This window comes from Ascaphus truei, chromosome 5 (assembly GCF_040206685.1).
Source record: "Ascaphus truei isolate aAscTru1 chromosome 5, aAscTru1.hap1, whole genome shotgun sequence".
NCBI classification, from domain to species: Eukaryota; Metazoa; Chordata; class Amphibia; order Anura; family Ascaphidae; genus Ascaphus; species Ascaphus truei.
The window spans coordinates 225,780,250-225,794,762 of record NC_134487.1 but is presented as its reverse complement, the minus strand read 5'-3'; the positions used below and the strand labels follow the sequence as shown (position 1 = coordinate 225,794,762).

The 14,513-nt window shown below is 44.3% G+C and overlaps 1 protein-coding gene across 6 annotated transcripts in view; it reads right to left on the bottom strand.

Moving 5' to 3' along the window:
• Positions 1–14,513, bottom strand: part of ANKHD1 (ankyrin repeat and KH domain containing 1) — a 302,432-nt gene that overhangs the window by 98,656 nt on the left and 189,263 nt on the right. For all 6 annotated transcript variants that reach the window (XM_075601701.1, XM_075601697.1, XM_075601699.1 and 3 more), the window contains 3 exons: positions 2,918–3,029; positions 1,773–1,918; positions 1,419–1,561 (listed from right to left, as the gene is read on the bottom strand). In XM_075601701.1, coding sequence (XP_075457816.1) covers positions 1,419–1,561; positions 1,773–1,918; positions 2,918–3,029 — 401 coding nt within the window. The remainder of the gene's footprint in view (positions 1–1,418; positions 1,562–1,772; positions 1,919–2,917; positions 3,030–14,513) is intronic.

Genomic DNA, 14,513 nt, shown 5'->3' with positions numbered 1-14,513 from the left:
TGCCAAAACTAACCTTTTTTGTTTTTTTGAGGAGGTAAGTAGGAATTTAGACCAAGATAATGCAGTTGATGTGGTCTACTTAGATTTTGCAAAGGCTTTTTCTACTGTTCCACACAAGAGGTTGGTATACAAAATACAGCAAATTGGACTCAGTAATGTATGCACCTGGATTGAAAACTGGTTGAAGGATACGTAGACAACAGAGGGTTGTCAAATTGAACTTTTTCAGGTTGAGCTAAAGTCGTGAGTGGAGTACCTAAGGGATCGGCACTAGGACCCCGGCTTTTTAACTTGTTTATTAATGACCTTGAGGTTGGCATCGAGAGCAAAGTCTCCATTTGCTGGAGATACTAAATTGTATAAGGTAGTATAATCAGAGCAGGATGTAATTTCTCTACAGACGGACTTGGAGACACTGGAAATGTGGGCAGGTAAATGGCAGATGAGGTTTAATACAGATAAATGTAAGGTTATGAATTTGGGATGCAAGAATAAACTGGCGACTTACACATTAAATGGGGATATGTTGGGGGAATCTTGATGGAGAAGGATTTAGGAGTGCTTGTAGACAGCAGGCTTAGCAATAGTGCCCAGTCATGCAGTAGCTGCAAAGGGAAACAAGATCTTATCTTGCATTAAACGGGCAATGGATGGAAGGCCCCTATACAAAGCATTAGTAAGACCACACCTTGAATATGGAGTACAATTTTGGGCACCACTCCTTAGAAAAGACATTCTGGAACTAGAGAGGGCAGAGAAGAGCCACCAAATTAATAAAGGGGATGGACAATCTATTTTATGAGGAATGGCTAGCTATATTATATTTACATTAGAAAAGAGGCGTCTAAGAGGGGATATGATAACTATATACAAATATATTCGGGGACAGTACAAGGAGCTTTCAAATGAACTATTAAACCCAAGGGCAGTACAAATGACTTGGGGGCATCCCTTAAGGTTGGAGGAAAGGAGATTTCACCAGCAACAAAGGAAAGTGTTCTTTACAGTAAGGGCAGTTAAAATGTGGAATTCATTACCCATGGAGACTGTGATGGCAGATGCAATAAATTTGTTCAAAAAAAGTTTCGACATCTTTTTAGAAAGGTATACAGGGATATACCAAATAAGTAAACATGGGAAGGATGTTGATCCAGGGATTAATTAGATTGCCAATTCTTGGAGTCGGGAAGGAATTAATTTTTCCAGTTATGAGATATCATTGGATAAAATAACACTGGGGTTTTTTGTTTGCCTTCCTCTGGATCAATAAGTAAGTATAGATATAGAATAAAGTATCTGTTTTCTAAATTTAGCATTAGGATGACGGACGGACATGTTTTTTCAACCTCATCTACTATGTAACCATCTCAAACTGCACTATGTTCCTATCTAAAAATGACAATACAAATGGTCATTACCTTGAATTAATTTCAGCCCCACCATTTAGAAGAATCTTGATAATGTTGACATATCCTCCAGATGCAGCCAAGCTGAGAGGTGTATAGTCTGAAACATTTCGGTGCTCCTTGTTTGCACCTCGAGCCAAAAGCAAATCAACCACCTAATGTTAAAAACATTACGACAAACTAACGTGTTGGTTAGCTTTAATCACAGTGAAATGCATAATTAGGAAGTATAATGTAGATCCTTAATTTAAAATAAATTAAAAAAAACAAAAAAACACAATGCAATGACAAACAGTGCAAGATGCCAAAAATGCATACAGTTTAAAGAGCATGTACAAAACAAAACAAAAAACATGTACAACGTACCTCTTGACGACCACCAGAGCATGCAAGAGAAAGAGGAGTATCCTTAGTACGTTCTGACTGGGCCTCAATATCAGCACCTTTGTCTAACAGAATCTCTACTACTCCAACATGTCCAGCTGTAGCAGCCAGAATGAGCGGTGTAAAACCTAATCCAGGAGATATGAAATTACTATTAATGTCAAAACTATCTGGTAAATTTAAAAAGCATGAAAAAAAATTCTAAAGCATTGAAAATACACAAAGTATATGGATGTAAATGATTGACTAGGCCAACTAAAATGCATATGAAAATCTTGTTCAGTTTTGTAAAGTATTTGAACATTTAGAAATGACCTATGATCTATGTATCTATAGCCAATAAAAAATATCACTTGTGAGCACATTCACATGTCGTAGACAGGTCTGCAACCCTGCCTTTCACCATTATCACCTAGCATACACTGCAGCAAGGGATTATGGGAAATGACATGCAAATGGACACGTGTCTATTTTTGGCTGAAATCCATTTTTACATGGAACCCTTATAAGCAAATGCTCTGTTCACACAGCTTTTAAACACAGCTTGGGAATAGATGCAAAGCCAGTCAAACCACTCAGAGACAGCTGTTTCAACCTTTTGGCGAGTCAGTGTGAGGTTGGTTGTATTAGCTTTGCAATTATGCTAGGTGTGGTGAAAGGCAGGGTTGCAGACCTGTCTAAGACATGTGAATGTGCTCACAAGTGCTATTCTTTATTGGCTATATGCTAACGGTGGAGGTTTTTTGTTGCCTTACTCACCCACCATAACTTAAATAATGTGACACACACACGATCCCTTGTTATATAAGGCACGTTCTATAGCGCAGGCCGCGTGCGCGGATTTTTAGTTGGCTGACGTTAGTCAGCCTTTCTATACGAGGGCCGCGCGCATGCACGGCAGGGAGAGGGGAACCGACAGACAGCCATGAAGATGAAGAAATTCATCTTTTTGCGCCGTTGCCTGTGCTCAAATGTATGTATTAGTGTGTATGTATGTATGTATGTATGTATGTATGTGTGTGTATGGATGTGTGTGTGGTAAATAATTGCACAAATAAAAATCATCACACCACCACACACACACACACACACACACCACCACACCACCACGTTTGTGTTTGGCTCACCTTTTTTGTCTCTGTGTTCAATATTAGCGCAACGAGCTATTAACACAGACACCAATTCCTCATGACCCCCTGCACAGCCAAGGGTTAATGCAGTATCATGATTACTTTCAGTCTTCATAAAGAAAGGGGGGAAGGGGGGAGAGAGAGAGAAAAGATATAAAAACCTTTTTATACGTTATGATTCAGGTATTAAGTATGTAAACAGTGTAAACAAAAATCGGATGAAAGCTGAGCACTGCAGTAGAGAATAGGGCTGGAGGCTGATGCAAGTAAAACATATTTATTTAAACAAGCATGACAGCAAAAATGTGTAGCAAAGTCCTCTGAATCGTTTCCCGCCTGGTAGGCGCTTTATCAAAGAATGACTATTGTTCTGAATACTGCCCCTTAAATAGGTAACACCCCCACGCCCCGCCCCCCCCCCCCCCCCGTCAAAGTAAACATGCGCCCAAAGGCCTATTCCACACCTGAGGAATAGATGATTGAAAAACAGGTCTTTGCTATGAATTCACATCAGCAGGGAAATCACAGACAAGGGGGTTAACAACATACAATAAAAAAGCATTGACAATACAAAACAGCAACTAGAATAAGTAAATAGTATCAAGAAGTAAAACTAATCTTAACAAAAGAATCATATGATAACCTTGTATAGCAAACAAGATAAATGAAACATGTGTAAAAGAATCCAAAAGAATAATAATAAATAAAGGAACAGGACAGTAAATAACCCCTGAAGTGCCTCAATACAAAAATAAAGAAGTGGTATAAATACAGTATATCATAAAAAACAAATGCATCAACTTCATAAACGGTAACATGAAAAAAATAAACAATAATAAAATAAAGTTATAAATATCCAAAATAATTGAATAATAAAACACCAATAAATGTGCTGATTCAGTATAATATATTGAGATAGATAAAGATGTAATCAGTGAAAAATAGATATCTATATTCGTATAAATCTGAATAAATCTATGCATACTATAAATATAATAAATATATATTAAAATACCAATAGTGATCTAAAGAAAATATTAACTAATCATAATCAATAAATCTAAACCATCAAAAAAAACTAAGTAATATGTGAATAAACTACACCTCAATAATACAGTATGGGAAAAAAATATTTTATAAAAAACTAAAAAATATATAATGAAGTAAAAGTAAGAAGACATATGTAAGAAAAATTGAATAACAATGAATATTATTATAAACATGACATTATTATAAAAAATTAATAAGTTCCCAATCTTGATTAATACCTGCAGGATGCAAGGTATTCAAGCTTAAAAACCAAAACATCTCACGTTTGTTGAGCATGTTCAACCGGTCACCCACCCCCAAATGGGTGCAGGGACATGCTCAACAGCCGAAAACGAGAAGATCCCGATTCCACCCTGAGGACAATGGGCAAAGTGCCTTGACACTGGATGAATAATAGTACTTTTTTTTAATAGCTCTTACATGCTCCATAATCCTTGTTTTTAAAGGTCTAATAGTGCGACCAATATAATGTCTGCCGCAGCCACAATTGAGAATGTAAGTTACATAACTGGAGTTACGGTTAATGAACATTCAAATCTTGATATTCTTTTTAGGTCTAGAACACTTAATCCTCCCAATTGGATTGGCATATTGGCAAACACACAGTGACCGCACTTAAAAAAAAAAAAAAAAAAAAACCTTTGGGAATAGTGGTAATGCTTTGTTGAGAATGTGAGTGGAACATAATAGGTGAAAGAAACCAAGGCAATGATATAGCCTTTTTGAAAACAAATTTCGGTCTGTCCCTGACGCAAGAGTTTAGATTTGCGTCCAATTTTAAAGTGTCCCAATGTTTTAGAATAATATGTCGTATAGAATCAGCCTTACACTGCTGTGTAATAAAAAATGGTACACTATTATTAGTAATCTGTGAAGGTCGATTTCTCTTATATTTATCTGAAAGTAGATCCACACGATCCAAAGACTTGAATGATTCCAGAGCTTCCATAACATGAAATGAATTGTAGCCCCTAGCTTTAAACCTATGAGCCAAATCTACGGATTGAGTCTCAAAGGCTTCTTCCGTAGAACAAAGTCTCTTGAGTCTCAGGAATTGCCCCTTTAAAATGCCCCTTTTAAGGGGTCCGGAGTGATTGTTATCTGCCATCAAAAGGGCATTACGAGTTTGGTTTTCTATAAATGTCTGTCTGTATTGATTTATTTAGGTCAATGTACAACATTATGTCCAAATAGCAAATGTGTTGTACATCCATAACATAAGAAAACGTGAGGTTATATTTATTTATGTATTTATAAAATATTTTACCAGGACGTAATACATTACCTCTCGTTTTAAAGTATGTCCTGGGCACAGAGTTAAGACAAATAATACAGTAGCGTCCAACTTTATTCTAACTTGGCTAGCTCTGCGAATTTCGGAATATCCCGGTGATGTGCGGTTTTGTGTCGTTTTCTCCCGGGGTGTAATGCGTTATTTTCGCGGCTGTGATTTAAGCATTTTATTCCCGCTGGCTGCAATACTGCAATGCCGTGTAAAAACGCATGGGGGCGTTTGCGAGCTGTTGTCTTTGAAGCAAAGAAATTCATGAATTGTAATGCAGTATATACTGCACCGACACACTTTATTCGAGCAAATACCCGGTATGTACCTGGCAGATACCTGGAATGCGCCGCTCCTCACCTCTGACAAGCCCCGTTGCGTTTGCCTTCCCAGCCTGGGTTCATGCCTGGCTGACGGGCGGCTGATCTGTTAAATGATAATGATTAGGATTTAATAGGCTGCAATGCTTCGCGTGTCTACCAGATGGCATAAATTCATGAATTGTAATGCAGTATATATATATATACTGTGCAGTATTGCAGCCAGCGGGAATAAAATGCTTCAATCCCTGCTTGGAAAATACCTCAATGCACTCGGGCAGAAAACAGTCACAAACCTCAATACACCCGGGTATACCCGAATTCGTGGGACTAGCCAAGCTCGAATAAAGTGTGTCGCCAGTGTACTGTATATATACAGTACATACTGTATATATACAGTATATACTGTATGACAACAACCCCTATCATACACATACAGTACTGTATATGCACATCAATGATACTATAGGCAAGCGTTTCCCAAATGGTGGGTCGCGACCCGGCACCGGGCCACGGCACCAAAATTGCCGGGTCGCTGCGAGGCTGGCCGCGCAGTGTCTCCCGTCCCCCCTGCTCAATTTTAAAAAAATGGCGGCGATTCCCCCCGCGGTCCCGCAGGGCCCGCTCCCTTCCTCCCCCCCCACTCCCAACGTGGGACGGAGGAGGAAGTACCAGCTCCTCTGCGGCCCGCACGTTACGTGGGACGGAGGGAGAAGTACAAGCTCCTACTGCGGCCTGCTTCCCCCTGCGGCCAGCTTCCCGAGCTCACCTCCCGTGGCACCCCCTCCCGTGCCCCCAAGCCCACCTCCCATCCTGGGCAGTAGTGGATATCGGGGGCAGCAGGGGAAAGCGTCCGGCGGCAAGGTAAGTCCCCCCACCCAGTCACTGCCTCCCACCCAAGTGCCCCTGGCCCCCTCCCTCCCACCCAAGTGCCCCTGGCCCCCTCCCTTCCACCCAAGTATATACAGTGCTTTACACAAGGTGTGTGTGGAGTGGGACTGGATATAAATGGTGTGGGTGGGTGTGGAAATGTGAGAGTTAGTAGCACAACTAAAAGTGTGTGTGGATACTTAGTGGTCCCTATTGGTGTATAGGGATGGAAAAACAAGGAGTATTAGTATGTGTGAGAGACAGCTGTGTGTGCATACATATAGCACAGTATGTACAGACATGGCCTTTAGCGCTTATGGGATGAGAGTTCACTACTGTCAGTAATGACTCATAAAATTTCGATCTCTGTTTAGGCCACTGCTAAGTGTCCCGAACAGTTGCATAAGCACTGTATATACTGTGGGCTCTCCATTCATTTTTATTCACACTGATACACATACACACTCTTTCTTCACTTGCTTTCACAGTAACCTTTTGACACCTCTAGCCATAAAACACATCCACACCGGGGGAAGGAACAGCACAGATAACATTCCAAGAGACACTGTTTTTAAGTTTACCTTTTGCTTCATTCATTGTAACATCGCCGGAAGAAGAGATCAGTGTATCTCGAAAGCTCGCACAAATAAAAGCATTTCGTTAGCCACAGAACGGTATCATCTATTTATTTTTTTGTTTTTTGATTATATATATATATATATATATATATATGTAGAGGTATCAGTACCGTGTTAGCCGAGCTTCAATAATCAAAAAAATAAATAGATGATACCGTTCTGTGGCTAACGAAATGCTTTTATTTGTGCGAGCTTTCGAGATACACTGATCTCTTCTTCCGGCGATGTTACAATGAATGAAGCAAAAGGTAAACTTAAAAACAGTGTCTCTTGGAATGTTATCTGTGCTGTTCCTTCCCCTGGTGTGGATGTGTTTTATGGCTAGAGGTGTCAAAAGGTTACTGTGAAAGCAAGTTAAGAAAGAGTGTGTATGTGTATCAGTGTGAATAAAAATGAATGGAGAGACCACAGTGTATACAGTGCTTTACACAAGGTGTGTGTGGAGTGGGACTGGATATAAATGGTGTGGGTGGGTGTGGAAATGTGAGAGTTAGTAGCACAACTAAAAGTGTGTGTGGATACTTAGTGGTCCCTATTGGTGTATAGGGATGGAAAAACAAGGAGTATTAGTATGTGTGAGAGACAGCTGTGTGTGCAAACATATAGCACAGTATGTACAGACATGGCCTTTAGCGCTTATGGGACGAGCGTTCACTACTGTCAGTAATGACTCATAAAATTTCGATCTCTGTTTAGGCCACTGCTAAGTGTCCCGAACAGTTGCATAAATTTGTATTCATGCAACCGTCTCTCTTTCGGGGTTTTAAGATTACCTTTGAGTATGGCAACCCTCAGATCGTTCATCTGATGGCCAGAGGCAGAGAAATGTTCGCCAACAGGACTGTCTCTTGTACCGCGTGTGATGCTGTGGCGATGCAGGTTCATTCTCTTGTTTAGCCCCTGCCCTGTCTCACCTATGTAGTAGCAGCCCCCTGGGCATTTCATGCACATGATGAGGTACACGACATTGCTGGAAGAACAGGTGAACCTTCCTCTGATTTTGTATTCCCGATTCCTGTGTGGTATTTGTATTGTGTCCGCTGTGTAGAGCATTGCGCAGGTTTTGCATCTTGGGTCCTGGCATGGTTTTGTCCCACATTCAGTTGTACTGCTGAATACTTTACTCCTCACCATAATATTCTTGAGATTATGGGCTTGTCTGTATGATAATAAGGGTGCTTCAGGGAAGACCTGTTGCAGTCTTGTATCTTCCTGGAGGATGGGTTGTAGTTTCCTGGCGGGTTGTAGTTTCCTGGCGATCTTGCGTAGGGCTCCTAGGTGTGGGTTATATGTGACCACCAAAGGTACCCTGTCGCTTGTCTCCTTCTGTTTGTATTCAAGGAGATCACTTCTTGGTATTCTGGTGGCTTTGTGAATTTGCTGGTCTACAATTCTGTGATTATATCCACGGTTTATAAAGTCTGATCGCAAGGCTTTAATCCGCTGGTCTCTGTCTGCTGTGTCGGAGCATATCCGGTTGTATCGTATGGCTTGACTGTAGATGGTTGCATGTTTGGTGTGTGTCGGGTGGAAGCTGTTGTCCCTCAAATAGCTGGCTCTGTCTGTAGGTTTGCGGTATACAGAGGTCTGTAGTTGGTTGTTCTTTATAGTAATGGTGGTGTCTAGGAAATGTACTTCATCCGGGGAATGGGTGAGTTTGAGGTTGATGGTCGGGTGGAAAGTATTGAAGTTGTCATAGAACTGTAGGAGGTCCTGTTCGCCAGAGGTCCAAATCAGGAGGATGTCATCGATGTAGCGAAGGTATGTCATTACTGACAGTAGTGAACGCTCGTCCCATAAGCGCTAAAGGCCATGTCTGTACATACTGTGCTATATGTTTGCACACACAGCTGTCTCTCACACATACTAATACTCCTTGTTTTTCCATCCCTATACACCAATAGGGACCACTAAGTATCCACACACACTTTTAGTTGTGCTACTAACTCTCACATTTCCACACCCACCCACACCATTTATATCCAGTCCCACTCCACACACACCTTGTGTAAAGCACTGTATACACTGTGGTCTCTCCATTCATTTTTATTCACACTGATACACATACACACTCTTTCTTAACTTGCTTTCACAGTAACCTTTTGACACCTCTAGCCATAAAACACATCCACACCAGGGGAAGGAACAGCACAGATAACATTCCAAGAGACACTGTTTTTAAGTTTACCTTTTGCTTCATTCATTGTAACATCGCCGGAAGAAGAGATCAGTGTATCTCGAAAGCTCGCACAAATAAAAGCATTTCGTTAGCCACAGAACGGTATCATCTATTTATTTTTTTGATTATATATATATATATATATATATATATAATCAAAAAACAAAAAAATATATATTTTTTATATATATATATACAGTGGTTGACAAATCACCAAAAAATCTACTCGCTACTCGCCACCTAGTACCAAACGTGTGCTGCTTGGGCCAATATTTACTCGCCCGGGGGCTAAATCCACTCGCCCGGGGCGAGCAAATGTATAGGTTTGTCGAACACTGTATATATATATATATATATATATATATATATATATATATATATATATATATATATATATATATATTGTATATATAGTTGCATGATGAAGCCACTGTACAAATTCATGGGTGAAGGGTGGGTATCGGGCCAGTGTGGCTTAACCCCTTAATTACCTTTGCGGTTATTATCTGATAAGGTGTTTAAGGGGTTAATTGATATCTGAATGTAATTGCAATGTATTGGCTATGTATTTTGTGGGCAAGACAAGGATGCTGCTGGCGACGGACACTTCGTATTCATGAGGTCAGTAGTACTTTATTTATTTTAATATGCTAGTTAATGTTTTTAATAATGGGCAATTAATCTATTATCCATATCTGGATAATAGTTATTTTGCACATTATTGTACTGTAGGTGTTGGGGGGGGGGGGGGGGTGCATGTATTGAATGTATAGGCAAGGTTTAAATTTTTTACATTCAGGGTTTGTTTCGTGGTTCTGCGTGGGACCTCTGGAGACCACCTGTGGTTTCCTCGGGTATCCCACGGTTATCAGGCTGGTGGTTCCACGGGTGACACATGCGGGGATGAAGCGGTGGGGGCACCGCCGACCCGCCGTCTGCGGGGATGAAGCTGTGTCGTCCCACTTCTGTGGGGGCACCGCGGACCCGTAGTGAGCACTCGTAAGTTCCCCAGACCCCTGTGGGAACCATCCGAGGCCCCGCAGACACCTGTGGGTCTGACCCGGGGCTCCCAGACATCCGCGGGCCTATCGTGGGGACCCAATTGTGGCCCACGGTGACCCAAGGAGACCACCTGGGGGCCATGGTGCTGGCAGGACCCACCAGCAGGCCTCCAGAACCTGTTTAAAAAGGACTGCTGGTACCCTGTAGGTCTGTCCAGGTGCCCCGCCAGCCCACCGGGGAATCGCGTGGGGCTGCGTTATGAACCCTGTATGTAAAAGAATAAATCATGTCTTTATGGGGGGGCATAGGGGGTGGGTAATGTATTTAATAAATAGAATGATGCTAATTGTGGGTCACTGTATTGTTTTTATTGTGGGTACTGGGGGTGGGGGGGGTGTTTCCCCAACGGTATGTGGGTAGGCCTCCCTTGTGGGTACTGGGTGAGGGTGGTTAGGCCTCACAGGGGGGGGGGGGTAGTGTGGGAGGGTATGTAGGCATCCCGAGTGGTGGGTGAGGGTGTATTAACCCCTTAATGACTGTAGCGGTTAATAACCGCTATGGTTATTAAGGGGTTAGGGGACATTACTTTGTATGTTTTAATTTTTGTCTCTTTTTTGCAGCAGCGGAGGGGCCATGTGCAGGTGGGTAGTGGGTGTGGTTATTTACACGGGATCCCCCTCCCCACATTTACATACAGTACACTGCACTCACAGAAACACAGGCAGGGAGATTTTACTGACACAATAGGGGGAGGGGGGCTTACACAGATTAGTCAAAGCAGGGAAGCATAGCAGACACAATAGGGGGAGGGTTTTTTACATAGATTACAGTCAAGGCAGGGAAGTTTAACACACACAATAGGGGGAGGGGGTCTTACACAGATTACAGTCAAGGCAGGGAGGTTTAACACACACATTAAAAATATGTATTTAATGTATTTATTGTTTATTCTGCCTTAACGGCTATCAGCTATGGTAATGAAGCAGCATTTCTGTATTTTTAATAATATTGTGCAGAAGCAGGGGGTCCCCTGAGCATTAATTTCTGGCTCAGGGAACCCCCTGTTCACTGTACAATATTATTAAAAATACAAAAATGCTGCTTCATTACCATAGCACATAGCCGCAAAGGTAAAGAACGATTCTTTATTGATATGTGTGTTTTATTCATACTGTAGATATGCAGAGGGTCTCCGGAGCAGAAACGTTTTGGTTTTAGGTCCGGGGACCCCCTGCTCCCCGAGATACAGGCACCTTTAGGGGGTGCCGGTATCCCTCTGCTTGGTTTACATGCCGCGGTCACGTGATCGGGACCTTTAAATGCAGAGGGATACCGGCACCTCATAAAGGGGCCTGTATCTCGGGAAGCAGGGGATCCCCGGACCTGAAACCAACGTGGTTCAGCTTCGGAGACCCCCTGCACATCTACACTATGAATAAAAATGTATTTTAAATGTATTTATTTATATTCATGTATTTATTTATTTTGATTTATTTAATTATTTTTTGGGCGGCTGCTGTGTGTGAATTTTCTTTATTGTGGGTAGCGGGGGTGGGTGAAGGGGGTATAAGCCCCAACGATGGTTGTTTAGGGCTTGCGGGGGGTAGCGGGGGGGTTAACCCCTTCATGACCGTAGCGGTATTAACTACTACGGCCGTGAAGGGGTTAAGTGCACCCGCAACCCCCCCCGTAAGTCCTAAACTCACACCAAGGGCCAAATACCCCCTTCACCCACCCCCGCTACCCACAGTAAAGCGGGCACGGTGGGTTAACTCCTTCATTGCCATAGCAGCTATCAGCTATGGTAATGAAGCAGCATTTCTGTATTTTTAATAATATTGTGCAGGAGCAGGGGGTCCCCTGAGTTTTGATTTGTGGCTCAGGGAACCCCCTGCTCACTGTACAATATTATTAAAAATACAGTCATGCTGCTTCGTTACCATAGCACATAGCCGCAAAGGTAAGGAATGAGTGTTTATTTATATATGTGTTTTTTTCATACTGTAGATGTGCAGAGGGTCTCCGGAGCAGAACCGCTGTGGTTTTAGGTCCGGGGACCCCCTGCTTCCCGAGATACAGGCCCCTTTAGGGGGTGCCGGTATCCCTCTGCTTTGTTTACATGCCGCGGTCACGTGATCGGGACCTTTAAATGCAGAGGGATACCGGCACCTCATAAAGGGGGCTGTATCTCGGGAAGCAGGGGGTCCCCGGACCTGAAACCAACGCGGTTCAGCTCCGGAGACCCCCTGCACATCTACACTATGAATAAAAATGTATTTTAAATAATTTTTAATGTGCCGATGTTTGCGCAGAGAGAGCAGCGGTTCTCTCTCTGCTGCAAACACATCTCGCCCCCGCCGGCCTATAGTATCATTGATGTGCATACAGTATACAGTACTGTATGTGTACAGTACTGTATGTTAGGGGTTATTGTTATACAGTATATATATATATATATATATATATATATATATATATATATACAGTGCTCGACAAATAATGATAACAAGTCGCCCGTTGCGAGTGGATTTAGGCAGCTGGCGACCCGTGCTGCAGCTCAATGAATTCCCCTGCTCGTGCCAATTTTTTTTTTTTTTTTTAAATAAATAAATAAATAATCCCCCTCCCTGATTGGGTTAAAAAAAAAGTTAAAAAAAATGGCGGCAAATCCTGTGGTCTGGTCCCGGCGCGCGTGCACAGGGCAAGCAGAGTGTCCTGTCATTTGCGCTGCCTGTTCCCCCCAGCAACCCAGAATCCCCCGCACCCTCACCCCCCCCCCCCCCCGCTCCCCACGTGGGACTGAGGGGGAAGCCCAAAACAAGCGCCGCGCGCAATTTAGCCCCCTCCGCTCCCTCCCCCCTCCGCTCCCTACGTGGGACGGAGGGGGAAGCCCAAAGCAAGCCCCGCGCGCAACCCACGTGGAACGGAGGGGGAAGCGCCAACCCAGCTTCCCCCGTGCGCGCCTCCTGCGCATGATCTCCCCCTAATCATCTGCCCCCGATCCCATCTTGGTGTTCGGGGAGCGTGCTTCGGGGGGGGGGGAGGAGCGTGCTTCGGGGGGGGGGAGGGGCCTGCTGCCGTGCGGAGGGGCCTGCTGCCGTGCGGAGGGGCCTGCTGCCAGGAGGGGCCTGCTGCCGTGCGGAGGGGCCTGCTGCCTTAAGGAGGGACCTGCTGCCGTGCGGAGGGGCCTGCTGCCTTAAGGAGGGACCTGCTGCCGTGCGGAGGGGCCTGCTGCCTTAAGGAGGGACCTGCTGCCGTGCGGAGGGGCCTGCTGCCTTAAGGAGGGACCTGCTGCCGTGCGGAGGGGCCTGCTGCCTTAAGGAGGGACCTGCTGCCGTGCGGAGGGGCCTGCTGCCTTAAGGAGGGGCCTGCTGCCGTGCGGAGGGGCCTGCTGCCGTGCGGAGGGGCCTGCTGCCGTGCGGAGGGGCCTGCTGCCGCGTGCGACCCGGTGAGTGTGTGTGTGTGTGTGTGTGTGTGTGTGTGTGAGTGCCAGAGTGAGTGTCTGTGTCTGTCTGTGAGTGAGTGTCTGTGTGTGTGTGCCTGTGTGTGTGTGCCTGTGTGCCTGTGTGTGTGTGCCTGTGTGTGTGTGTGTGTGTGTGTGTGTGTGTGTGTGTGTGTGTGTGTGTGTGTGTGTGTGTCAGAGCGAGTGTGTGTCTCAGTGTTCTGAGTGAGTGTGTCTCTGAGCGTGTCTCTGCATGAGTGTGCCTGTGTGTGTGTGTCTGTGTGTGTGTGTCTGAGTGAGTGTGTCTCTGAGTGAGTGTGTCTCTGCGTGTGTGTCTCTGAGTGAGTGTGTCTGAGTGTGCCTGTGTGTGTGTCTCTGCGTGAGTGTGTCTCTGCGTGAGTGTGTCTCTGCGTGAGTGTGTCTCTGCGTGTGAGTGAGTGTGCCTGTGTGTGTGTGTGTCTGTGTGTGTGTGTGTGTCAGAGCGAGTGTGTGTCTCTGAGTGTTCTGAGTGAGTGTGTCTCTGAGTGAGTGTGTCTCTGCATGAGTGTCTCTGCATGAGTGTCTCTGCGTGAGTGAGTGTGCCTGTGTGTGTGTGTGCCTGTGTGTGTGTGTGCCTGTGTGTGTGTGTCTGTGTGTGTGTGTGTGTGTGTGTGTGTGTGTGTGTGTGTGTGTGTGTCAGAGTGAGTGTGTGTCTCTGAGTGTCTGAGTGAGTGTGTCTCTGAGTGAGTGTGTCTCTGAGTGAGTGTGTCTCTGCGTGAGTGTGTCTCTGCGTGAGTGTGTCTCTGCGTGAGTGTGTCTCTGCGTGAGTGT